Genomic DNA, 23,990 nt, shown 5'->3' with positions numbered 1-23,990 from the left:
GTGGTGTGTGACTGAGGTATACACATCTGTTCCTTGCTGTGGCCATTAGGAGAAGGCCTTTTGATGTATTAGGATGGCTCTTAGGTTAGAATTAGGATGGCGCAGAGTTAATTTTTTTCTTAGTAGTTGGTAAAGTGCTGTGGTTTTGATTTAGGATGGGAATCATGTTGGTAACACATTGATGTTTCTGTTACTGCTTAGTGCTTATGCTCAGTCAAGGACTGTTCAACTTCTTGGGTTGCCTTGCCAGTGAGGAGGGTGTGGGTGAGTGGCACAAGAGGGTAGGAGGGGACACAGCTGCAACACCTGATCCCAGCTGACACAAGAGATATTCCATGCCATATGAAGTCATGCTCAGTGTATAAACTAGGGGGAAGGCTTGCTGGAGGCTGCTGCTGAGGAACTGGCTGTGCATCGGTCAGAGGGTGGGGAGCAGTTGTTTTTCATTTGCATTGCTTGGTTTCCTTGGGTGTTATTTCTCTCTTTTTTTTATATAACAATTTAATACAATTTATTATCATTATTATATTTTATTTAAATTATTAAACTGTTTTAGTTTGATTACTAAACTGTTCTCATCTCAACCCACAAGTTTTCTTACCTTTACCTTTCCAGTTCTGTCCCCTACAGGATACAATTCTGTATCATACTGGGGGATAGGTTAGTGAGCGGCTATGTGGGGCCTAGTTGCTAGCTGGTGTTAAACCACAACAGTCCTTTTTGGTGCCTAACGTGGAACTCAAAGGGTTGAGATAATGACAGATCTGACCAGAGCATGTTAAAACAAATGTATTGTAGTAATTCTTTATGTAAGTTTAATAGTCACTGGTCACAGTGTTGATTTATTTGCTCTCAGAGTTGTTGTGCTCATTGTTCCGTAGGTCCTTACTTGCTGTATTTGTCCCTTTTATGCTGTTTGTCTCCTCTGGGGGCTGGGTTAAGGCTATCATGTTGATGTACTAGGTAACACTGGCTTACAGCATGATAAAATTATTAGTTGTGAGGCTAATCTGGTATTTGTACTCAGCATTGCCATCATCTCTGTACTTTGAGAGCCATCTCTCAGAAACTATTAATGGTTGCCTTGGAGAGCCAATCAATGACGGAAAGAAGGGGAAACACTTTCTCTCGCTCCTTCACTTTCTCCTTCTTCTCCAGGCTGCTCCAACCCCTTCAACAGACACTGTAGTTCCTCCATCCCCCAGGCCAGGCAGTGCAGCTGAACCAGGGATTGAAACTGTGCCAGTGTCAGTTGTCCCTGTACATGAGAAGAAATACTGGGAGCAAAAGTCAGCTCATCTAGTAGGGGAGGAAGTGGGTGGGACAGGCTCCTCTGAAGCAGAGCCATCACAAGAAGAAGAAGAGGAGGAGGAGGAGGAGGAAAAAGAAGAGGAAGAGGAGGAAGAGACAGAACTCATGAACAAGGCAGTAACCCAATCCCTGTCCCTGAGTGAGTTGCAAAAAGATTTCAGACGTCATCCAGGCGAGCACATTCTCACCTGGCTGCTCCGATGCTGGGATAACGGAGCCAGTAGTGTGAAGTTGGAGGGTAGGGAAGCCAAGCGGCTGGGATCCCTTTCTAGGAAAGAAGGCATTGACAAATCAATTGGAAAAGGAGCGCAAGTCTTCAGCCTCTGGAGACGACTCCTGTCAAGCGTGAAGGAGCAGTATCCATTCAAGGAAGATGTATGTCACCCAGTCAGGTGGACCACTGTGGAAAGAGGTATCCAGTACCTGAGGGAATTAGCTGTGCTAGAGGTGATTTATGATGACAATGAGAAGTTATCCAAAGATCCAGATGAAGTCAGGTGCACACGGCACATGTGGCAGAAGTTTGTACAGAGTGTACCCTCATTGTATGCCAGCTCATTGGCAGTAATGATGTGGAAGGATGGAGAGGGACAAACAGTGGATGAATTGGCTGGCCGGCTGTGGCGTTATGAAGCATGTCTCTCTTCCTCCCTCATCTTGGCTTTGGAGAAACTGTCCTGTGAGTTTCAGCGACTCAGAGAGGATATATCCTACTCAGCACCTATACGGCCCAGTAGTTTGGCTACTAGGAGTAAGGGTCCCTCTGCTCAAGAGAGAGGATATAGTGGGTACACACCACGGGGTGCCCTATGGTTTTACTTGCATGACCATGGAGAGGATATGAGGAAGTGGGATGGAAAACCTACCGCGACCCTAGAGGCACGGGTACGTGAGTTGCAAGAAAAACCAATCGCAAAAGGGGGTTCTTTCAGGAAAATTGCTTCTCCAGTTTCCTGGGGGCAGTTCCCCAGACAGAGAAGGGCTGATCTTAGTAAAGGGTCTTCTGATTTGTATTTACAAGAAGGGAGTAATGAATACTATTACCAGTACTAGAGGCGCCCTACCTCCAGCCAGGTGGAGGAAGGGGACAACTGGGTATACTGGACTGTGCGGATCAGATGGCCTGGCACATCAGACCCACAGGAGTGAGTATAAAGCTGTAGTAGATGTAATTGCACAGTGACAGGGGAATCCCAACAGCTGACTGTACTGCAGGCTGAAGTGAGAATGAGTGGGAAAAGCACCAAATTGTGACAGGCCCAGAGGCTCTGTGCATCCTTAGCATAGACTCTCAGGAGGGGGTACTTCAAGGACCCAGAAGGATAGCAGTGGGCTTTTGGTATAGCTGCCTTGGACATGGAGGAACTTAAGCCACTGTCTATTTTGCCCAGTCTCTTGAAGGACCCTTTGGTTGTGGGGTTACTCAGCCAAGTGGTATGCTGCTGTTGATACTGCTAATGTATTTTTCTTAATCTCGGGGGATGTGATTAACGAAATAACAGCCATTTCTCTGCCAGCTAGTGAAAGGGAAACACAGGCTTTCTAAGGCCTTTTCGGGTTTTAGAGAATGCACATTCCAAATTACGGTCTGATTGTAAGCCTTCTCTAGCAAGTGACCCAGAAGAACAATTTCAAACGAGGCCTAAGCAGCAACAAGCCTTTGTGCCGAAGATACACCATGTAGATACTCATGTACCCAAGAGTCGGGCTACTGAGGAACACCAGAACAACCAACAGGTGGATCAGGCTATTAAGAGTGAGGTGGTTCATGTGGATTTATATTGGCAATGTAAGAGTGAATTATTTTCAGTCTGGTGTCCTGTGACACCTCAGGCTACCAAGAAAGTGATGCAGCATACAGATGGATTTGTGATCCAATGGGTGGTGGGACTTTCAAACATTGGGATACACACTTACCAAAAGCCACCTGGTTGGTCAACACCAGAGGATCTGCCAACAGGGCTGCCCCAGCCCTATCAATACTTTTATATGCTGTAGAAGGCAATACAGCCCCTGTAGTGCACATAAAAAATATACTGGGGAAGACAGTCTGGGTTATATCTGCTTCAGGCAAAGGCAGACCCACTTGTGGGATTGCTTTTGCCCAAGGACCTGGGTGGGTAATGTGGGAGGATGGGGAAGTCTAGTGTGTACCTCAAGGGGGTTTGATTTTGGGTGAGAATAACCAATGATTTGACTTGTATGATGTTAGTTGCTGTACAATACTGTATGCCATCACTGCTGTGGTTGCTGTATGCCATATTGACAGTATTACACTAAGAATCACCCAGATTAATGAAGAATGAATTTTGATGGGTCAGAACTGCCTTCAACATGCAAGAATCCAACAGCACACACCATCCTCCTGCCCTGAAGGACTGTTACGACAGATGGAGCCCCAAGTTGTGGATTAAATGAACTCAGTGGACATTTTAGAGGGATGGCCTGTAGATTAAGGGCGTGATTATCTGTGTGTATGTATCAAAAGACAGGAGAGGTCATGATTAATTGGTATGCATTGAAAGATGTGGGGTCTGGGCATGACAAAGATGGTATAGAATAATGGGTGGATATTGACTTGGTTTCAGCTGGGGTAGAGTTAATTTTTCCCTAGTAGTTGGTAGAGTGCTGTGTTTTGGATTTAGTGTGAGAATAACATTGGTAGCACACTGATACTTTAGTTATTGCTTAGTGCTTACACTCAGTCATGTACTTTTCAGCTGCTTCGTGCCCTGCCAGTGGGGAGGCTGGGAGATGGGGGCCACAAGAAGCTTGGAGGGGACACAGTTGGGATAGCTGATCCCAACTGACACAAGAGATATGCCATGCCGTATGAATTTGTGCTGAGTGTATAAACTAGGGGGAAAGCCTGCTGGGGTCTGCTGCTCAGTAACTGGCTGGACATTGGTTGGCAGGTGGGGATCAGTTGTTTTTCATTTGCATTGCTTGGTTTTCTTGGGCATTATTTCTCGCTTTCTGTTGTTTTCATTACAATTAATTATTGTTGTTATATTCTATTTCAATTATTAAACTGTCTTTATCTCAACCCATGAGTTCTCTTACTTTTATTCCTCCAGTTCTCTCCCACATTGCACTGGGGGGGGGAACTGGGTGAGGGGCTGTGAGGGGTTTAATTGCTAGCTGGTGTTAAACTACAACAACAGGGTGTTGTCTTGATGAAGGAAAGTTGGAATCTATCACCCATGCCCTATAGCTTGCCCCTGACTGATGTGATTGGACCGCAGGATGCATGAAGTTCTTCCTTGTGCAGTCTCAAAACACATTATATAGAGCCAAATTCTAGTAAAAAAACCCTCAGGATTTGTTTTTTCTTTGTTTAAATCTCTGCAAATGCAGTATATTCAGTCATGTATCAAAAATATATTGAAAATGTCCTAACTAGACTAGAGACAAATATTTGCTCAGTTAAATCAGCTTTTCTTGGTGACTGTGCAGAGCCTTTAGAACATTTCCAGGTGATTTCTCTGCTGACAGATAATTGAATCGTACCACTTAGGAGGGTTTTCTGCGAAGAAAGTAGTCAGCAAAATGATGTCTTGTTCTTAATTAGTGACAGCAGATTTCAGTAAAGCAGTAAAGCAGTCTGGGGACAATGTTTCTGTGAACAGTATGGAGTTCTGGTTCTGTGTGCATCAGATAGTACTGTTATCTGGAGCCTGTGTGTGGGGAAGCTGAGAGAATTCTCTTTCAACATAGTGCATTCTGTTTACTGCTAACTTATCTGTTTCTAAATTGAACATAACACATGATGTTGCAGGGGGCAGAGTTTGAACGTGTTTGAAGAACTCATTTTTGTTTTGCCATTTCACACAGTGTATTAAACACATGATGTTTGCATTTCAGCGTGCAGATAGCATTAGACCTTCATTGAACAGTTCTGTGGAACGGCGTATTACTGATCAGGAGGATACTGAAACTGTCACCCAGGTAATTTGGCATAAAAATGGGCAAAAAGCACAATTAGATGCTGCATGAACAGGCAAGTGCATTTAGTTCTGTACCAGATCAGGTTGGTGGCAGCCTTTCTGCGCATTTCACACTAGAATTAACACTGCCAGGCAACTGAAGTAAGACTTCAGCTTGTAGCTCCTGTAAAGAATTATCTGTGGGCTTTTCTTTTTCTTCCTTGGAAGGAAAGTGCTCTTAAGGCAGAGAAAGAACAGAAAATCACATCTGTGTTCACATCTGGTCAGCCCCATCTATGAATATGAAGAGCTCTTTCCCCTTCCTCTTCCTATTCCCATTCTGTATGTCTCCAGACACTTGTCTTAAAAGTAGTATGTCTCTTCTGGTTGTAAGAATTCTTTTGTATTCAGGAGGATGCATTTGGAGAGATGAGCAGCTTTGGTGTGAATGGAGTGGTATACAAACAGGACGAAGAGATAATAGCCTTTTTACATATAATGCACAATCACGGGCTTTGCTGTTCTTCATCAAGGGCTTTATTAAGCAGGACATGCTAGCTAAAATAAGGCAGGGAGAAAAAAAATAGCCTGTGAGTAGGATAAGATCTCGGTCTGCTTTTGTTCTCCCTGAACACATATATATATATATCTCATGTATATATAACATCGTGTAGGCATTTCTGTTTCATAAACCTCTCATTCCACTGGCTTAGTGAATTTGTGATGTGTGTGACTTTCTGCCTCTGTGGCCTTTAATAACTCTAGCCATGATGATGAATGGTTGTGTTGCTGCTCACCTTTCTTCCTGGCTGCCCGCACTACCTGTGTCTCTGTCCATCCTTCTTCAGAAACTGAAAAACCCAAGAGTGGTGTTCACACACTGTGTCATTGAGCATGTATTCTTCAATAAGTGGCATCTTCTTGCTTTGAATCACAGCTAAGCACTTCGCTCAAGCCATGTGTTCTGGCTGGTGCGAATGGCAGTTTGGATGGAGAATGTGTTTATGTTTTGTAGAACAGCAGAGTGGTAGCCTGGAGATCCATGAACAGTTCTGACTTTTCCTGCACCTGAGTGGGGCTGCTGGTGGTTGGGAAGGGGGATGAACTGGTGGCCTTCACACAGCTTCTGGTTGAATATTTCCTGTACCAAATGGGATTCATATGCAAAGGCTGAAGTGAGAGACAGACTGCATGCACTGAGAGAAAACTTGCCACTGGGTAGTCATGGAAGCTCCAATTGCTGTTGTCCTCTCCTGCCTCATAAGTGCTTTGTAGATAACCACAGAGATCTACCTAGGAGTCAGGCTTGCTTACCTCCTTGCTATGGCTGGTATTTCTGTTGTGGAGAGACAACTTGGGAGCCCAGGGGTGTCCTTCCTCTAGGAAACTTCTATCACTTTTGTGTCTCTTTGATTCTGATTTCTGTTTTTAACTGATTATCTGGCATACTGTAGATGTTCTCTTTCTTCTTGCCAGAAGAATATGTTGGTGTAGTCTGTCAAACTCTTGTCTGTGTGGAAAGCTCCAGCAGTAAACAAACTACTTCAGCAGGCTGCACTTGATTTTTAAGAAGTTTCCTGAAATGCAGGTGGGAAAGGACATAAGCCATCATCATCTCCTCTAGGTAATACTTGAATTTCCAAGTAGTGGGTAGATGTAACTTCACACCTTATGACACAGTCCCTGAGAGAGACCATGGCAACCCTAGTTGCTTTATGCTGCAGCCTTGTAGTAAGTTGTACAAGCTTTCCATCTCTTTCGTTCTTTTACTTCAAACCAACATACCCACTGGGAATCCTTGTAGATCTCCAACAGCAAGTTGAAGATCTTTGTTGATGTACAACAGCAACTCCACTGAAGTTCTGCTTGTTGGAAATGACACTTAGGGGAACTCATGTGCTCAAACAGAAGCACCCTTCTTTACAAGTAGCATTGGTTTTCCTCTGTGTCTTACATCATATTATGACAATTCTATCTAGAATTCAAAGGTCTTAAGATAATGACTGGTTTTTATTCCCCTGTCAAATGTAGGTTATGGGTTTGGGGTGTCAGTGCTGACATAATGTAAAGGTAGTTGAGAGACATCTCTAAGCATCATCATGGTATTAATTGTATTAAAGGTTTAGGCGATTATCCTTCAAATTTTGTGGTGTATTTATTTATCTGTTCCTGTAATCTGGGGTGGAAATGGGTCAGACTGCTCAGATCTAGCTTGTAAACTGTTACAAAGCTGCAGCTTGCATGCTGCAGCACTTGTGTAGTGTCCCTCTCTTCCCCTTGAGAATCCAGTTTATTGTTATTGCTGAAGTACTTGGTGACTCTGTTTAAAAATAGAGACATTTCTGACGCATCCCATGGCTTTCATGAAACTGTCTTTTTGAGCCTGAAGGAGTAGTTTCTATAGTGTACAGGTTTCTGCATCTGCGATCTGCTGTCATACCGAGGCTTCTCATAACCTTTACTGCCATTAGTTTTCATATTTTTGTCTCTAAAACCTCTTCACTCACCACTGTTGTGCTCAGATGCCGGAATGGACTCTGGGTATTGATATTTGCATCTTTGTAATGTTACAAAAAATACCCCAAAACGTTAGGTGAGCTAGCTGGCATCTTCTGATACAAATGGTCCAGGGGAAAAAAAAGCCAGCTATGTCTGAACATCACCTATAATGAGTGTCTCCTCACTGCTTTACCCAGCAGAGCTTCTCTTTTCCATGTCCACTTCTGTGGTAATCAGAAACAGCGTTCAGGTTTCTCTGTGTCTGTTCCTCTGGGTCTGCCAAGGTTGTCTTGACCCCAAGTACAATCTATGGGATCACTGTGCGGAGCTCTCGCTTCCTCCTCTTGGATACATCCTACTTGTTTGAGTAATCCTCTGGGATACCAGATACTGGCTAAACTCTTTCAGTTTGTCATTGCGGTGACTTGTTTCTTGACGCTACCATGCTTAGTAACATCTTGCTGTTCTACCACAGAGCTGATGTGATTGTGTATGACAGGATGTGATCAAAAATATGCTGTTTTGCCTCTGCTAGTTCACCAGTGTCATCGTTCAGCAGTTCAGTTTTCATGCTGGTCAGCTGTCAGGGGTGAGGGGGTGCTGTGTGCTGAGCTGCCAGCTCCTTGTATTGATACCGTGCCTGGGACAGTGGCCACCAAATTCCTGGTAATTTGGGTGCTGCAGAACTCAGTGAAACAAAGCCTCATAAATTCCTTATCAAGCACACATCTTCTTTGCAAATACATTTGTTATTCTTCCCTTAGTATATGGATTTCTTCTGCCTTTTCAACTCTTCACTGTTGCATTGCTCATCAAGTCAGCTGCAGAACCTATTTTAAACGCCCCATTTTCAGAGAGCATTAATTATCAGTAATTGATGTTTGTCTTTGAGATCATTTTCAAACACGGCATAAAAGATACAGCGTTATAGAATTCAGGCTCTTTGAATGTGTTTTGAAATAGCTTTGTTCTGTATTTTGGCTGGGGTTTCCAAAGGAGCCCAAGGGAACTGGGTACAGCGGGTGAGAGTCTAGTTACTTCCAGTGCCTCAGAAAATGACAGTTCAGTGTAGCTTGTTGATTTGATGTGTGAAGCCCTGTTAGCATATTTTGTAAAGACTTTTCTCCTTTTCTCTTAGTCTGAGATAGTGCCATTGGAACTCAGCTCCAGACTGGAAGAAATTGTGGAATGCAATGAAATGGAAGCAGAGCCTAGTGAAGCAGAAGATTTTGAGGCCAGGGGAAGTCGCTTCTCAAAGTCAGCCGATGAAAGGCAGCGTATGCTGGTTCAGCGGAAGGAGGACTTGTTGCAGCAAGCTCGAAAGTATGTTTCTTGCTAAAACTCCAGCCTGGCCACTCAGTTATAGTCCCCCAGAATGGAGTTCAACAGGATTATGATCACTGAGAGCATGGGATGTTGCAGAAAGTAGTAAGAAGAGTGAATACATCTACAGCAGGCTCAGGGTGCTGCTTAAGATGACCGTTGCTGATAAACCCAACTCTGAAGCAGTGTCATGTGTCCCAACATAAACACAGCTTCCTTAGTGGTTGATCTAAGCTCTTTGAAGTCAGAGGATGATTTCTCCAGCTTGGATGGGCTTCACTCTTGAGTCTGTAGTAAGAATGCATTACTTGTGCTGAGTCCTCTGGTAATCTTTAGCTTGTCTCCTGGCATAGGTGTCAGCCCTTGGTGCATGTGCTGTTCCAGGCTTTAAGGCACCACTCTCCAAATACAGAGCAAGTATTTTAAGCACAAAGCAGCAAGGAGTAGCTACTTCCTAAAGCCCACCAAAGGAGCTCATGACCAGCAAGTCAACACCTGACCAACTAGTAATAGGTGTTATAGGTAGAAAGAAACTTTCTTTACATGTGTTCCATTCATACTGATGAACTTTACTAGCATCCAGCTGCTGATTAAAATGAGTAAGAAAAGCATTTCAGTCACGTAGAGGAAACTTTTTAGCATTTGTAATCAGTGTTGCCCCTTCCTTTGCATTGCAGGGAGACTCCTGGAAGGGGCTACAAAAGCTACATGATGCGTCCTTTGTGTTAGCAGGCTACCTCTGCTTGTTGGGTTTTTCCCCACACTGAAATGCCTTCAGATAAATAATTATTTAGTATTATTTATTTTGTTATACTCCCAACTGGGGGTATGACACCTTTTACACTTTGTCCCTAAATAGGCTTACTCTTAGAATAAGTTTTCCTTGATCTTTGAAAAATGCCATTTAGGGAGGTAAAGTGGTATTGGTTTACTGGTTCCCTTCCTGCACTGAAGAGCTGTGGAATTGTGAGCTGCTGTATTTTGTCACCAAGTGTAAGAACTCCTTGGGATGGTAACTCTGGCAGCTGCTTCTTTGTGTTTCTGGCTTACCTTACTCTTTGCAGCCCTAGTGCACCTTTCTTTCAAAGGCTTCCTTGTTGTTATCAGGGAGTGACTTCTTGTGGTAGTCATAGAATAGTTTGGGTTGGGAGGGACCTTCAAAGCTCATCCAGGCCAACCCCCTGCAATGAGCAGGATCACCTTCAACTAGATCAGGTTTCCCAGAACCACATCCAGCCTGGCCTCGAATATCTCCAGGGATGGGGCATCCACCACCTCTCTGGGCAACCTGGGCCAGTGTTTCATAACCCTCACTGTACTGAATTTCCTCCTCGTGTCCAGCCTGAATTCCCTCTTTCAGTTGAAAACCATCACCCCTCATCCTGTCACACAAGCCCTGCTAAAACGTCTCTCCCCATCTTTCCTGTAGGCCCCTTTTAAGAACTGTAAGGCCACAATCAGGTCTCCCCAGAGCCTTCTCCAGGCTGAACAACCCCAACTATCTCAGCCTTTCCTCACAGGAGAGGTGCTCCAGCCCTCAGATTGTTTTTTGTGTCTCCCCTCTGGACCCTCCCCAACAAGTCCATCTCTTTCCTGTACTGAGGACTTCAGAGCTGGATGTAGACTCCAGGTAGGAGTCTATTATTAGTAGTATATATTAGTACTAGTAGTATAATTATTGTAATTATTAATCTGCAGAGTAGAAAGGCAGACTCACCTCCCTTGACCTGCTGGCCACATTCCTCTGGATGCAGCCCACTGCACTGACCTTTAGAACTGGCTCCTTTCCACAGGCATGAGAGTCTTGCACAAAAAAACTAAGAGCTTCTGCAAACTCTGCAAAGTCTACCATAGGTTAAATGGGCTTTTTTTCTGAGTACATGGGGTGTGTGCTTTTATCCAGGTATTTTCCTGCTTTCAGTGTGCCTTGCAACCCTCCCTTCATGGATGTACCAGCAAAGTATTGTCCAGAGCCAAAGTGAGGTGGGCTGTGCTCACGCATCTTTCCCCTTTCTTCTCTTGCAGACGTTACTTCAACAAGACCTTGGAGGAGGAGCTGACCACAGGGAAGCCCTGTCCCGAAGGAGCCTCAGCCGACGCCGACGCCGTGACGCTGCGCCGCAGGACGCTGGCTGCCGCCGCTGAACGGAGGCTTCAGATGCAACACAACTCGTAGCACTGTCACCCTCCTCCTTGCGCCTCGTCAGCAGTGTTGAATAAAGAATTACACACACCTCCCAACCTCCCTGCGCTTTCTGTACTGACGGGACGTGTCTCTTCAGAGTTCAGCCGGTGGAGCCGCCTCTCCGCCGTGTGAAGCATGTGGTCTGATGATGTTTGGACAGCCGACTCATTCACCTCTTTTTTGTAATATTTTCTATGTGACGTTGATGCCCTCCATGAACAAAAGGCAGTTTCTAAACCACGGGTGGGATTTCGGCAGCTGGCACAAGGCACTACGCTGGCTGCACCACAGAGACTGGGGAAGGAGTGTTCTGGATTAGCAGCTGTGGACACAGGCTGGGATCAGGACGAGTTATTCCAAGAGGGAAGAAAGCTTTAGAAACATGGAGCAACCCCTGTGTTGGGTGATGGGGTGCCTGCTCTGCAGAGAGGGGTGTTAGGTAGTCCATGTTGCAGGAAAGTCAGCTTTGAGGCTTGGTTGATTTTGTCTAGCTACAGAACATGGGGAAAACTGAATTCATGAGTGGTGCAGCGGAGCAGTGATTCACCAGCATTGAGTTGTTGACTGTTGCTGAGCAACTCTGCATCTGGTTCTGTCACTGCCCAGGGCTGAGCTGTTACCCTTTGCCCATGGCCAAAACTACCCAGACGCTGAGGGGCATGGAGTGAAGAGGAGAGGGTGTGAGGTGAGGTTACAGCCCTGTGGTTCACTGTTACCATGCACCACAGGAGTAAAACAACTTCCCTGCTCTGCACCACACGGATGGGACTCTGTGGAGACAGCACTGGTTTTCGATTTCTGTTTTAACCCCACAGCTCTGCGAGTTTATTCCGAAAGCCTGGAGGGACTGGGGCTGGCTGCAGCCCAACTGCCAGCCCCTGGTTGTCCTTAAGGACTTTGCCCCGAGATCCACATGGAACCGCTGATGCTAGCTTTGCAAAGATGAGTTTTTAGCTTCTGAAGCGTGAGTTCTGGTATCACCATCCTTTAGATGGAGCCCAGTATTACCTAGAAGTGTTGGTAACTTTTTTTACTGTTGGTTTTGTAGAACATCTGCAGGTGAATTCAATGCAAGGAGTTGCAGCGGTGTTTAGGTGACAGTAATTTATTTCAGTAAAAATCTCTGGGAGGCCTTACCTTGTGATGCCATTAGTTTTTGGAGATCTTCGGCTTTGCTCAGAGCACTTTTGTTTTGGCTTTATTGTTAATAAAAAATACACACAAAAAAACCCCACACAAATAAAATCTTGGTCAGTGTTGGAAACTGTGGGAATTTCTGGAGTGTGACGTGTCCTGTTCCTGTCGTGTGGTTGGGTTGTAAGCGCAGCACCTCCCCTTTGCCCCCCTTTGCCCCCCTTTGCTTCCCCCTTTCTGTGGCATGGAAGGGAGCACAGCTGTCCAAGGCCGGAGCAGGAGCATTTCGCCAAGCCTGGGATTGCAGAGCTGGAATTCAGTTGAGTTGTGAACATGGAAATGGAAGAGAAACAGCATCTACAGGAACTATAAAAGTAAAGTGGGCCTTTGAACTGTTGGCAGCAGCCTCCCAATACCTAAAGGAACCAGGAAGAAACCTTGAGAGGGGCTATGTATGAGGCCTGTAGGAACAGGACAAAGGGGAACAGCTTTAATGTGACAGAGGGGAGACAGAGATGAGCTCTGAGGCAGAAGTTCTTCCCTGTGAGGGTGCTGAGGCCCTGGCACAGGCTGCCCAGAGAAGCTGTGGCTGCCCCATCCCTGGCAGTGTTCAAGGCCAGGTTGGACGGGGCTTGGAGCAACCTGCCCTAGTGGAAGTTGTCCCTGCCCGTGCAGGGGTTGGAACTGGGTGAGCTTTGAGGTCCCTTCCAACACAAACCAGTCTGGGACTCAGTGATTCTTTCCAGACATCTCCTGTTGTTGGATTCCTGATCTTTTCCTGGCAGTTCTTCCCTTCGCTCCCCCCTGCCATCACTGGATGCATCCTTGCCTGTGGCACTGCACAAAATGACTGACTCAAGGGGGTAAGAGGCTGTTTCGTGCAGAGCAGCCCATAGACCAGTGGTGGCCTCCCGGCTGGCTCTGCTTCCCTGGAAGGGGACATCATCCGACGAAGGGCCTGACTGACTTTCCCGGTGCCAATGTGTGCTGCCTCTGGATTGCTGTGAACAGCAGGAGCCTTGCAGAAATCCAGCTGGGCAGGAGGTGCTGCTGCGCATTGGAGCATCTTTTCCAACCAGTCCCCCATTCTGTGGGCAGGAGATGTTCGGGAGAGGACCCAGCTTAAAGCTGGGCTGGGGGCTCCTGGGTGCTGGGTAACCTTCCCATGGGGCTGGGAAGTGCTGGAGGGGATGGCGAGTCCCAGGCTGGGCCATGGGGCAGCTCATCTTGAGTCATGGGCCTGATGTGTGTGCAAGAGCTGTGGGACCCACGATGGAGGGGAATGCAGAAAGAAACCCAACCCAAACTGTCAGAAAACCCCAGATTTTGGGGGTAAAATCCCCCAGACCATCCCCAAATTGCTCCTGCAGCAGGGACTGGAAGTTTCAACTTTCTTGGACAGCCTTCCTCTATATCCTGTGGCGGAAACCTCATGTGCTGGGGTGGGGGGGTTCCGATGTTGCCACAAACCAGAGGCCTTGCCCTGGTGGCTACCCCTGCACTCCCAAAGGAGTCAAAGTATTTTCTTGCTCCTGGTGCTGCTCTGAAGCAACTTGAGCCACTTGGAAGAGCTTCCAGGCTTCCCCTTCCACCCAGCTCAGCCCAGCCCCTCCTGCCTGTGCTACCAGCCACAAACACCCAAAACTGCGAGGTTTAGTCCTTTTTTTTCCTCTTTCCTTGGGAAGGGGGAGGAAAGCAGCAGGCGGAGGCACGGGGGGAGAGCCCGGGGTACAGACAAACATTCTCTTTATTGAGCTACACATGAAGTTTTCCATTAGTCAGAGAAAGAGATTGGCAGTGTGTAATATATCACAGAAACCTCACTGATTGGTAATAGAAAGGCTTAGAAAGACCTGGCGCTTTATATATATATATATATATATAATATTCTTTTATTTTTTAGTTTCCTGTTTATGGATCTGTTCTCTTCGGAAGAGCTGAGCCTGCTCTTCTTCAGCAAAGGTAACTCGTAAAAGTGGAGCTGTGAAGACGTCTGGTTACTAATCAAAGTAGAAATGATGAAGGGTTGGTCATGAAAACAGTGGCTTCAATGTAAACACTACATTCGTTTTTTCTAGTTTTTTAATTTTTATTTTTTTAATGATTTTTTGTGGTTTTGTGTGTGTTTTTCAAAATTTTTAAATAATTTTCATTCTTGCTTTTTTTAAGTTTTTTAAGTTTTTTCTTTTTTTTTTTTTTCTTTATTTTTCTGCAGCACGAACATCCCCACATGAGAGAGAAAAAACACCATCCACTAACAGGGAGAGAGGATGGGGGTGATGGGGCGGGGGTGGGGGGAAGGCAGCACAAAAGAGCATCCACTGGGAAGTTAAAATTAATAAAAATCAACCAAAAAATTTGTATATATACCCTAAGTGAAAAAATCCCCAAACCAAATGAAAGCTGAAATGAACTCAGTGTCTGTGTGACCCCCTGATGCTCTGCTGGGGCTGATCTGGCTGAGATGTGCTTTGGGTACCAACCTGCAGAGCCAGCAGCGAGGTGTTAAACCAGGAGGGAGGGAAAACGGGAGGAAACCCCAGCAGGCCCCTGGCTGGCACTGGCTTTGCCCTGCAGTGGGGTGGGGGGTCCGAAACATCTGCCCTAAAACCCCGAACCGCAGGGAGGGAGCACCGGGAGGATGCGCTCCCCGCAGCCTCCCTCCTGCAGCTGGGACGGGAGGAGCAGGAACAGGCCTCGTTGCTGTTGGTGCTTCCCTTCAACACTTGGCCAGGGGCAGGTTTTAAGGTTTCCCCCCTCTGTTTTAAGGACAAAAATGAACGGGTTGGGTCCTGGAGGCTGGCGGCGGAGGTGGGGCTCGGGGCAGGCGGGCGCAGCCCTGCGCTGGGAAGAGGTATGATTAATCATAATAATGAAATAAAAAAGCCAACCCACGAGGAGTGATTACAGTAATAATAATAGCAATAAAAAAATAAACCCGCACGGTCAAACGGGGGCTGGGAGGAGAAGCCCCCCCGCACACAGGCCTGATGCAGCCCCGCTTTTGCCATGGGGTGACCCCAGCGCTGCCTCTCTGCCCCACAGCTCTGGGAATGGGGCCAGGCAGACCGCCCCAACCCCAGGGCTGCCCCCAGGACGCAGCCAGGGGCACGGGGCTCTCAGACCAACGAAGGAGGTGGGTGTGGATTCGATATCTCTATATACGTATATATATAATTTTTCCTTATGCCTTTTTATTTACCAACTGGCACCATCACGGTTTGTTTTTCTCTCATTCGATTTGTTTTGTTTTCGGTTTGTTTCGCTTGTTTTTCCCGCGTGCGCGTGTGTCTGTGTGTGTCTGTGTGTGGTTGCGTTGGTTTTTTTTGTTATTATCGTTATTATGATTAACCTTTATTTTCGTGTTTCCTTCCTCTCCTGGCACTGGGGCCGCCGCCACCCCACAAGTCGCTTTGCGCTGGGGGGGGTCAGTACAAGCCGCAGCCCCGCAGGTTGTTGGCAATGATGATGTCGGTGACGGCGTCAAATACCACCTGGATGTTGTTCGTGTCTGTGGCGCACGTCATGTGGCAGTAAATCTCCTTGTTGGGGGAGCGGTTTTTGCTTTCGAACTGTGCTTGGATGTAGGCAGCCGCATCCTCATAGGTGTTGGGACCTGCAGGCAGAGGCGGGGAACAGAGCAGGGGGGTCAGGGCCGAGATTGCCACCCTCTGGCCGCGCACCCTGCCCCTCGCTGCTTGCAAAGTGCTTAATTTCCAACAAAAACAGGCAATCCCTCCTTACGGTCATTTCCTCACCCCCCCCAGCGTGGCCCATTTACCCCTTTTCCTGCCCCATCTCTCTCTTCACCCCTCCCCAGCTACCCTTTTCCACTCCATCCGGCCCCATTTTCCCCCAGATCACAGAGCACCTGGGCTCCACTGGGCCTCCCCCCTCCCCAGCTGTGGCTGCTTTGCCCTCTCTGCCTGATCCCTTTTTAGTCCCTGGGGAAAGGTAGCAGCTCCCAGCAGTGCCTGGCTGGGCCGTTGCACAGTGGTGCTCCTCTGGCATGGCTGCTGCCCTGACACCACTGGTGAGTCCCCACTGTGCATCCCAGTGGAGTGTGGGGAGCGTGTCAGGCAGAGAGAGGGTTGGTGACCGCTCCAATATCAGCTATGGGTGGTGGCTGGGCACCCTTAGTGGGGCTGAGCCCCTCTGGGGGCTATGGGCCTCACCCCATATTGGAATGGGTGATGGGGGCTGGTGTGGCAGGAGCTGCCAGGGGATGTGCTGTTGTTGCCCATCTCAGTAGGGCTGAAACGGGGCAGATGCTGGAGCTGTAAAATGGGCATTACTGTATTCAGCTGCCTGGGGCAGCGCCCAGCTCCTCACAGGAAGCTGCAAAGCCTGAATGACATCCCTGGAGCCGCCTATGGAAGAGCTGCTCTTGTTTTACTTTTTTAGCTCACCACTTCCCCTCCTTCCTGAAGGGACAGGGGGAGGTGGCCTGGTGCCACGAGGGTAGATGGGCTGTGCTGTACAGCTTCATGTGGGATAGTTCGGGATGTTCTGCTGGGTGGCTGGGTAAAAAGTGCTGCTGCTTCCATGATGGAAAAGGTGCAGAACCTCCAGTGGAAATGCTGGTGAACTTCTGCTGTAGGGCAATGGGGCTGCTCTGCTGCGGATCCCCTGTCCCCAAGGTACTGCGCAGAGGGTGTGCTCTGAGTGAAAGTAGTTCAGAGACATCTTCGTATCTGCAGGGGGTGCTGGAGCCTCTGAATCTGAGCTGATTGTTCCTTCTCCTTGCAGAATTCAGAAGTGAGATCTGTTCTTACCCCGTTTTCCTGGGTTTTCTTCTCTTCCCCAAGACAAGACAGTTTTGCTCAAAAACGTGTGATTCTCTTGTGGTTTCAGACTTCTGCTGTAAAGATGCTCTTTCCTCCCCCAGTTGTGCCCTGCACAAAGGCACTGCTAGGAGGATGCAGCTTGGAGGACCATTTGCCTTGGCTCTCTAGCAGGAACTTCTCAGGAACCATCAAATACCATGGCTCAAGTGGTGAGCGGTCAGCTCCTGGCAAGGGTTCATCCTTCCATAGCTCCCTGTGGCCAGGCTCCTTAAAGCTCACCTTGACCATCACCATCACCTCTTCACTGTGCACCTATGCCACAAGAACTGACTGCATGCAGAACACAACCCCACCTCATTCATGATGTCCCTGAGCCCCACTGAAGCTCTCGAAGGTGGGCAGTGCTTTTGCCCCTGTAATGGTGCCCTGTACCCTCTGCCCCCTCTGGGTTGAGTTGCAGCCCCCATCCCCAGCAGTGTGGTGGTGGGCTCACGCTGGGCTGTGCCAGCCCCAGTACGTACCTGTGTATTCAGGGAAGCAGATGGTCAGAGGTGATTTCTTGATCTTCTCAGCAAATAGGTCTTTCTTGTTGAGGAAGAGAATGATGGAGGTGTCGATGAAGAATTTGTTGTTACAGATGGAGTCGAAGAGCATGAGAGATTCGTGCATGCGGTTCTGCAATGGGGAGCATGGAGGGAGGAGAGGGGAGACAGAAAGGCAAAGAGAAAGAGAGAGTTAGAGGAGAGAAGAACATCTTTCTGAACTGAAAGGGTTAGAAAGCAAAAAAGAATCTCTGAAATAAGACAGTGGTAATTGTGAGATAGTTACAAAGGTGGTGGAAACGAAGCACTGCTCTTCTGGGCCGAAGGACAAGGCACTGCGGAGGCTGGGGCAGATCCCTGTGGGGCTGCTCCAGCAGCGCTGACACCTGAAGCTTCAAGGAAGAGCAGAAAAAGTCATTAGCCCATCACAGGCCTCACCTGGGGAGTGTGGAAGAGGCCTGTGTCTCTGCAGGGGCTGGGCACCCCTGAAGCACTGCTTGCAGAGCCTAAAGCAAGGATGGACAGCCAGGATGGGGACTCAGATGGTGGGAGTTCTGGCCACCTGGGCTGATCCTATGGACCTGCCTGGCAGGGAAGCTGTGCCAGGCGCTGCCATGTGGTCAGACTGGTGCCGAGGGGTTGCCCTTGGCATGGAAGGGTTTTAGTAGGAGCACAAATACAGGCAAATGTCTAAAACCTGTAATTTTTGAACTGCCCTTTCACATGTGGACAAAAGCCATTTCCGCTTGTGCTGCAGAAGTTGTTACCAGAGAGGGGTGGAGAATAGACAGGACAGGAGTGGAAGAAGAGGTTGTCCTGTGTTGAATCAGCTGTTGCAGAGCCCCATCAACTACTTTCATGCTTCACCCAAGCTGCTGCAGGGGTTCTCTGCAGGCACATACACCCACTGCTGTTTGGAGGTGCTGCTGGACATGACACGTACAGCTCTCCAGGAGATCTTAAGTTTTCTCCATCATTAACTTAGAACAAACAGGAAAGCCATTCCCTGGTGCTCCAGGGAGAACGTCAGGAGCCATTTCAGGCAGTACGTGTGCTGCTCCTGTTGCAGGTACCCACCTAGCTCACTATTTGAATGAGCAAAGCTTGTGGTGCAGAACCAGGACTTGCTGCAGCCTGAAGGCGCTGGACCCACTGTGCCACTCTCCTCAACCTCCTCCTGGGGTCCTGGCTCAGTGGCCAGCTGCTCACAGGGGAGTTTATCAGGAAAACCCTTGCATGGAGCAGAGGGCAAGGAGGGTGCTCAGCAGCCAGTGGGAAAGCCACCTGCAGCAAATGCCCCTCAGAAAGAGCCGCTTCTTAGAGGTGCACCAAGGGTGGTGGTGGCGGGGCTTTGGATTTGCCAAAGATTTGGGAGAACACATGTGTTTCCTAATGAAATGATGACCCAATTACACACCTAGGAGTTTTCCATAAATGTTTTATTCGTGAGTCATTCCATTAGCTACACTTCAACTGTAGCTTTCACATGCAAAATTTAGCAGATGTCTGATTTCATCTTGAAAGGCTTTGAGATTACACCCATGGTTCCTTGACAAGGAGCAGCGACGGATGGCATCCCTCACTGCACTTTCAAAAGCTTCAGGACTTTGTTTTATTCTTATCTTTTAAAAACAAAGAAACAAAAAGCCTTGTTCATGGAGAAAACAAACTGCCACAGAACAACATGGGTCGTCTTGGCTTGTGGCTGTTGCAAGAATGCTGGGTCTTGAGACTTTCATGGGAAGTATCCTGGGGTTTGTTTTTTTTACCTTGTTCATCCCATGTTGTCCCACATATGTATTATATTTAAATAAGGAACTGATGGTGTTGGAGGAGCAGCTGAAATAAAGCATGTACCCAGCGCAGGGAAAATAACCCTGACGACCTGAACAGGAGGTTTCCAGTGTAGAAGGCTGGGACAGGCTAGCATCCTGGAGGCAATCTATAACATACCCCTATATGAATATGCAAAGAGCAATCCTTTTCCTCTTGGCCATCAGTTTTTCTCAGGGCTGGCCTTTTAATTCGTATCTGCAGGATGGGATGTGTGGGAATACGTGTTAGAGGATGTGTCCAGCTGAAGTTATATCACTGCAAATCGGTGAAGCCAACAGGAATCATGGTTAATTTTCCTTTGCTGAGGTTTATGGGAATTTTTCTCTCTGTTTTTTCCAGTTCTTTGCTTCTACTTCATGCCCCAAATAATGGAAGATCGTAGGTGGGGCAAGGGACTGCAGAAGGGGAAGAGTAATTTCAAGAAGCCAAGGAACAAAGATAAAACATGGTGAAGTTATTCTACTTACAAACAAAGGGGAAAGAAAATTCCACCAAATACTTACATAAAATTTAATACCTTTTGGTCATATAATTTTCAAATCCTTGATTTCCAGGCATATGAGGCTGTGGCAGACAACTGATGTGTGTGTTATGTGCACGGAGCAGACGAAGGGTAAACAACTGTCTCGAGAAGCTGGACACACTCAAGGGACACACAATAAAGCCACTCTCACACTAGAAAAGAGCTGGCACTTTATTAAGGTTTTGTAACTAATAAATACATTACGGACAGCCAATAAATTATTACAGTAACTAATGCTCTATTAAACCCATAGACAGTCACTCTTCGTACAAAATTACAGTTAATAGTTTGGGCCATCAAACATGCAGGAGAAATGGTTCAGCGGGAAACCAGCAAAAGGAAAATGGTGGCAGCCTCCGGCGATCCTTTGGGAAGAAATGTGGTGGGGAGCAGGGAGCCCAGAGGCAGGGTGATAGTCACTTGTCGAGCTGAAAGGGGGGGAAAGGGAGGTGGCGAAGTAGGGCTGAGGATGTTGAATTAGGGATTGGGCTATTTAATGGGGCAATGGTTGGTCTTTAAGCAACCCTATTTGAGTGTCACAGGGTTGCTTCTGCACTGGCAAACCTGGTGAGACTCGGGCAATGCTGAAAATTGTGTTGTTACTCACTATGATCCCCTCTCCCCACCTGGAATAGGGAGTTTAGTCCTGGAGTCACTTGCCTGCACTACAGGACAGTCAGGATTCGCCCAGTGAGAATCAGGCTGTCCTCTCTGGGAGATGGTTTTGCCCTGTCTCCAGTCCAGCTCCTTCCCCTCTCCCTCTGCTTGCACGGTGCTATCTGGGAGGCTTTGGTCCTCCTCCTCTTATTAACACATCAATGCTTAAGGCTCACACTTGCTCATGTTTGCAGCCAGCTTTTGCAGCACACATAAAGACCTCACAGGCCCCTGGTTTGGATGTGAGTAGTCCTGTGAGAAAACCCTTTCCATAATCACATTCTCAGTGTAATGTCTGATATAGGTCACACACCTGTATCTGCCAGCATCAGTTATCTGTGTCATTGCAGGAGCTCAGAAATTATAACGGACACTCAAGTCTTGGGGTGCCTGGGGACAGTGTTTCTGTCTGGTCTCTCCTCCAGGGTGGTGGAGGCAAGATTGTGGTCTGCTCTTCTGTGCCACCCAGACCACATTTCTGATTTCTTGTGTGTGCGCTGGGAATACAAGTGTGTGAGGGGTGTGGGTGGTTCAGGATGATGCTTAGTAGCACCATCTTCATTGACCTTGGCGCCTCTGGCATCAGACTGTAGTGAGTGTTTTAGTCTCCTCGGAAATGGTGGTGGAGTTTTTGGTTGTAAGCCTGAAGACAAACCCGGCCCATGACAAAGACACAAATACACTAGTACTAAGCTTCTCTAATTGACTTGACAAACGTTCAACCTTGTTCCCAGGAACTCAGCAACTCTCCCTGGCTCCAGGAGATTTTTCAGCCACAAATTGCTCAGACCCACTGCACAGACTGACAGTGCAGGGCTGGTCCCTTTTACAGCATCAACTGCAAAATGCCCTGTAGGTGATGTCTGCCACCCACAGCTGAACCCTGCTCCTTGTCAAGCAGCAACTGAGCAGAAGGGGATGTTTTGGCAAAATGACATCTGCGTTCCATTCTAACCTCCTGGGATTGCATTCCTGGCCCAAGAACAAAGCCTGTTCCCTTGCAGGCGAGCACTGGGCCCATGCCACAGTAGATTAAAACCACCAGATACATTTCAATGTACATTACATATAGACTGCTGTCATTAATACTTTTAGTGCCCTGTAAAACAAAATCACACCTACCGAGGAGGCACAGCAGCCTCCTCCCGAGGCTGCTCTCCCCTCCATGGAGGCAATGGCCAACCAGGAAAGCTGAAGGCAGGGAGCTATTTTGATACAAAACTCCTGAGGGAGATTCAGCTGGCAGTGTTTCTAGGGAGGTGGCGGTGGGAAGCCAATGGGCCTGTGGGAGGGCAGGGGCAGCAGGGACAGCGCGGTGTGAGCAGACGGAGGGGCAGATGGCCTGGCTGAGTGTTCCTGCTGCCCTGCCGCTCTGTTGGGCTCCTCGGCCCTGGGTGAGAACCAGGCTGTGAGCTCTGTTTGCAGAGCAAGATCTGCCCTTTGAAGTGTGCGGATGTATTTTAACGTTGTATTTTATTGCTAGTTCTCCGGACAAGCCCGGCTTCTGCATCCTCCCAAGGAGAAGTGCTCTACAGCTCAACCTTGCAGCCTCACCTATGGGCTTGTTTCCAGGCTTTCCTTCTACAGGTTTCTCTATTATTTGAATTGAACAGTTGTTCAAATAAGTGAAGAGTTGTGCATTTTATTTTTTTATGCATTAAAAAGTCATTAAAAAATGAGTCATTAAAAACCTCCTGCATTCCAAAAAGGGCATCTTTTGCACTTTCCTACATTAGCTTTGAAGGGCACCAGGGTGTATATACAGCTGTTTCAATTCTGTGCTTTTAAAATACATCCCCCATGCCCTTGTACGATTTCTGATGCAGCTGTGCCAGTTGCAACATCCCTGCTATGTGGAGACTGCAAATTAAATACAACTCAGGGCCTCTGAGGGTCTGAATTGAGAGAATCCTGATTGCAAAGCATAAGGAGCCATTTAGAAAAGGGTTTTTGAAAGCAGGCAATATATTTCAAGGTCTTCTTTCTAGGCAACTGCTGCAAGGACTGCTGGTACTTAGGAAAAGCACAGGGCAAAAGATTGCCTGCAGAAGGCACATCTGTCAGAGAAGGCTTAGGCGCATGCAAAAAGCCAGCAGTGAGTAATGCTTTGGCAGGTGTTCTGAAGACAAAAATCTATACACGGCCATCAAGTGGGAGAAATAGTAGTGTTTAACACTGGAAGCATTTCATCTTCCAAATGTTGCTTCCAGCCTTTGTCAGTGAATCCTCATGACACTTGTGTGAGGGAGGGAATGTCAGCAGCAGCAGCTGAAATGAAGCTTTAGGCATACAATATGCCAAAGAAAATGACAGAAAAGACTTTGTGTGGCAACATGTTCTCCTCTTTTTCTCCCTTTTCTCAGGAGGGTATTGGACCTCTCAGCCAGCACGGCCAGGCATGGATTACCTGAATCCAGCCTGGAGCACGGCACAGGCACTCCGAGCCATCATTGGTGACTTGGTAACATCTGGCAGAGTTTGGGGTTGAGTTAATTTAAATTATCAAAATATTCCTGTGTACTCTATGCTGGGAAGTCCTGAAGCCTTGGCTTGGTGCTGCCTGCACTGGGAACAGCTTCTGTTACTTACTTGGATAAAATGTCACCCACAGTAAGGGGTGGGAACAGGCAATCTCCAAAATTCCAGTGCTAATGATCAAACTCTTCTGACAGAGCTTAACACAAGACTTGCCTCACCGCCAGCACTCTGGACCTAGCAGTAGCATACACTTTATATACCTGTTCTGGGTTCAGCTATGACAGTTATTTTTCTTTCTCCTAGTGGCTGGTGCATTGCTGTGTTTCGGCTTTAGTCTGAGAACAATGCTGGTAACACACTGATGGTTTAGGTGTTGTAGTGCTTACTGATTCTGCATCACTTGTGCTTTTGGTACCCAACGTGGGACCCACCCCAATCAGAGAGGGGAACTTCCAAAAAGGACTGCCGTGATTTAAGCCCAGCCGGTAACTCAGCACCACGCAGTTGGTCACTCAGTCCGTTTCCTCCCACTCCCAGAAGGGTGTGGAATCAAAAGAATGTAAATCCCATGGGTTGAGATAAGAACAATAACCAAAGTATAATACAAACCCACTACCACTAATTATACTACTACTACTACTACTACTAATGATTAGGGAAATAATAGGTGGAGAGAATGTAAAGCTAAAAGGGGAAAGGGAAAAAACCAATAAACACAAGTGATTCACAATGCCATTTCTCACCACCGACTGATACCCAGCCTGACCCAAGCAGCAATCAGTCCCTTTC

At 47.4% G+C, this 23,990-nt stretch overlaps 2 protein-coding genes across 4 annotated transcripts in view; one reads left to right on the top strand and one right to left on the bottom strand.

Annotated features, from left to right (window-relative positions):
* The window catches only part of AMFR (autocrine motility factor receptor), a 35,139-nt gene extending 22,628 nt beyond the window's left edge, over window positions 1–12,511 (top strand). The window contains exons 12-14 of one of the 3 annotated variants that reach the window (XM_065662367.1): window positions 5,176–5,259; window positions 8,875–9,059; window positions 11,085–12,511. In XM_065662367.1, coding sequence (XP_065518439.1) covers window positions 5,176–5,259; window positions 8,875–9,059; window positions 11,085–11,235 — 420 coding nt within the window. In that variant the 3' untranslated portion in view covers window positions 11,236–12,511. Of the gene's footprint in view, window positions 1–1,158; window positions 4,358–5,175; window positions 5,260–8,874; window positions 9,060–11,084 lie in introns of those variants that run through there. The other 2 variants (XM_065662368.1, XM_065662366.1) reach the window with 2 other exon arrangements.
* A 2,925-nt stretch (window positions 12,512–15,436) lies between these two features.
* On the bottom strand, window positions 15,437–18,074 carry LOC136005056 (guanine nucleotide-binding protein G(o) subunit alpha-like). The gene is made up of 3 exons (XM_065662169.1): window positions 17,994–18,074; window positions 17,687–17,840; window positions 15,437–15,994 (listed from the first exon to the last, which is right to left on the bottom strand). Exons 2-3 carry the CDS (start codon window positions 17,832–17,834, stop codon window positions 15,807–15,809), a joined length of 336 nt encoding a protein of 111 aa, XP_065518241.1. The 5' UTR covers window positions 17,835–17,840; window positions 17,994–18,074; the 3' UTR covers window positions 15,437–15,806.
* Between the last annotated feature and the right edge of the window lie 5,916 nt (window positions 18,075–23,990).

Source organism: Lathamus discolor, chromosome Z (genome assembly GCF_037157495.1).
Source record: "Lathamus discolor isolate bLatDis1 chromosome Z, bLatDis1.hap1, whole genome shotgun sequence".
Classification (NCBI taxonomy): domain Eukaryota; kingdom Metazoa; phylum Chordata; class Aves; order Psittaciformes; family Psittacidae; genus Lathamus; species Lathamus discolor.
This window is presented reverse-complemented; position numbering and strand designations above follow the sequence as displayed.

What these genes read in the sequence shown, in the direction of transcription:
- LOC136005056 (XM_065662169.1), bottom strand. Translation starts at nt 17,834, where the DNA reads ATGCACGAATCTCTCATGCTCTTCGACTCCATCTGTAACAACAAATTC. An exon ending in CTGCTTCCCTGAATACACAG is followed by an intron (nt 15,995 to 17,686) that starts GTACGTACTGGG and finishes CTCTGCCTGCAG; the next exon opens with GTCCCAACACCTATGAGGAT.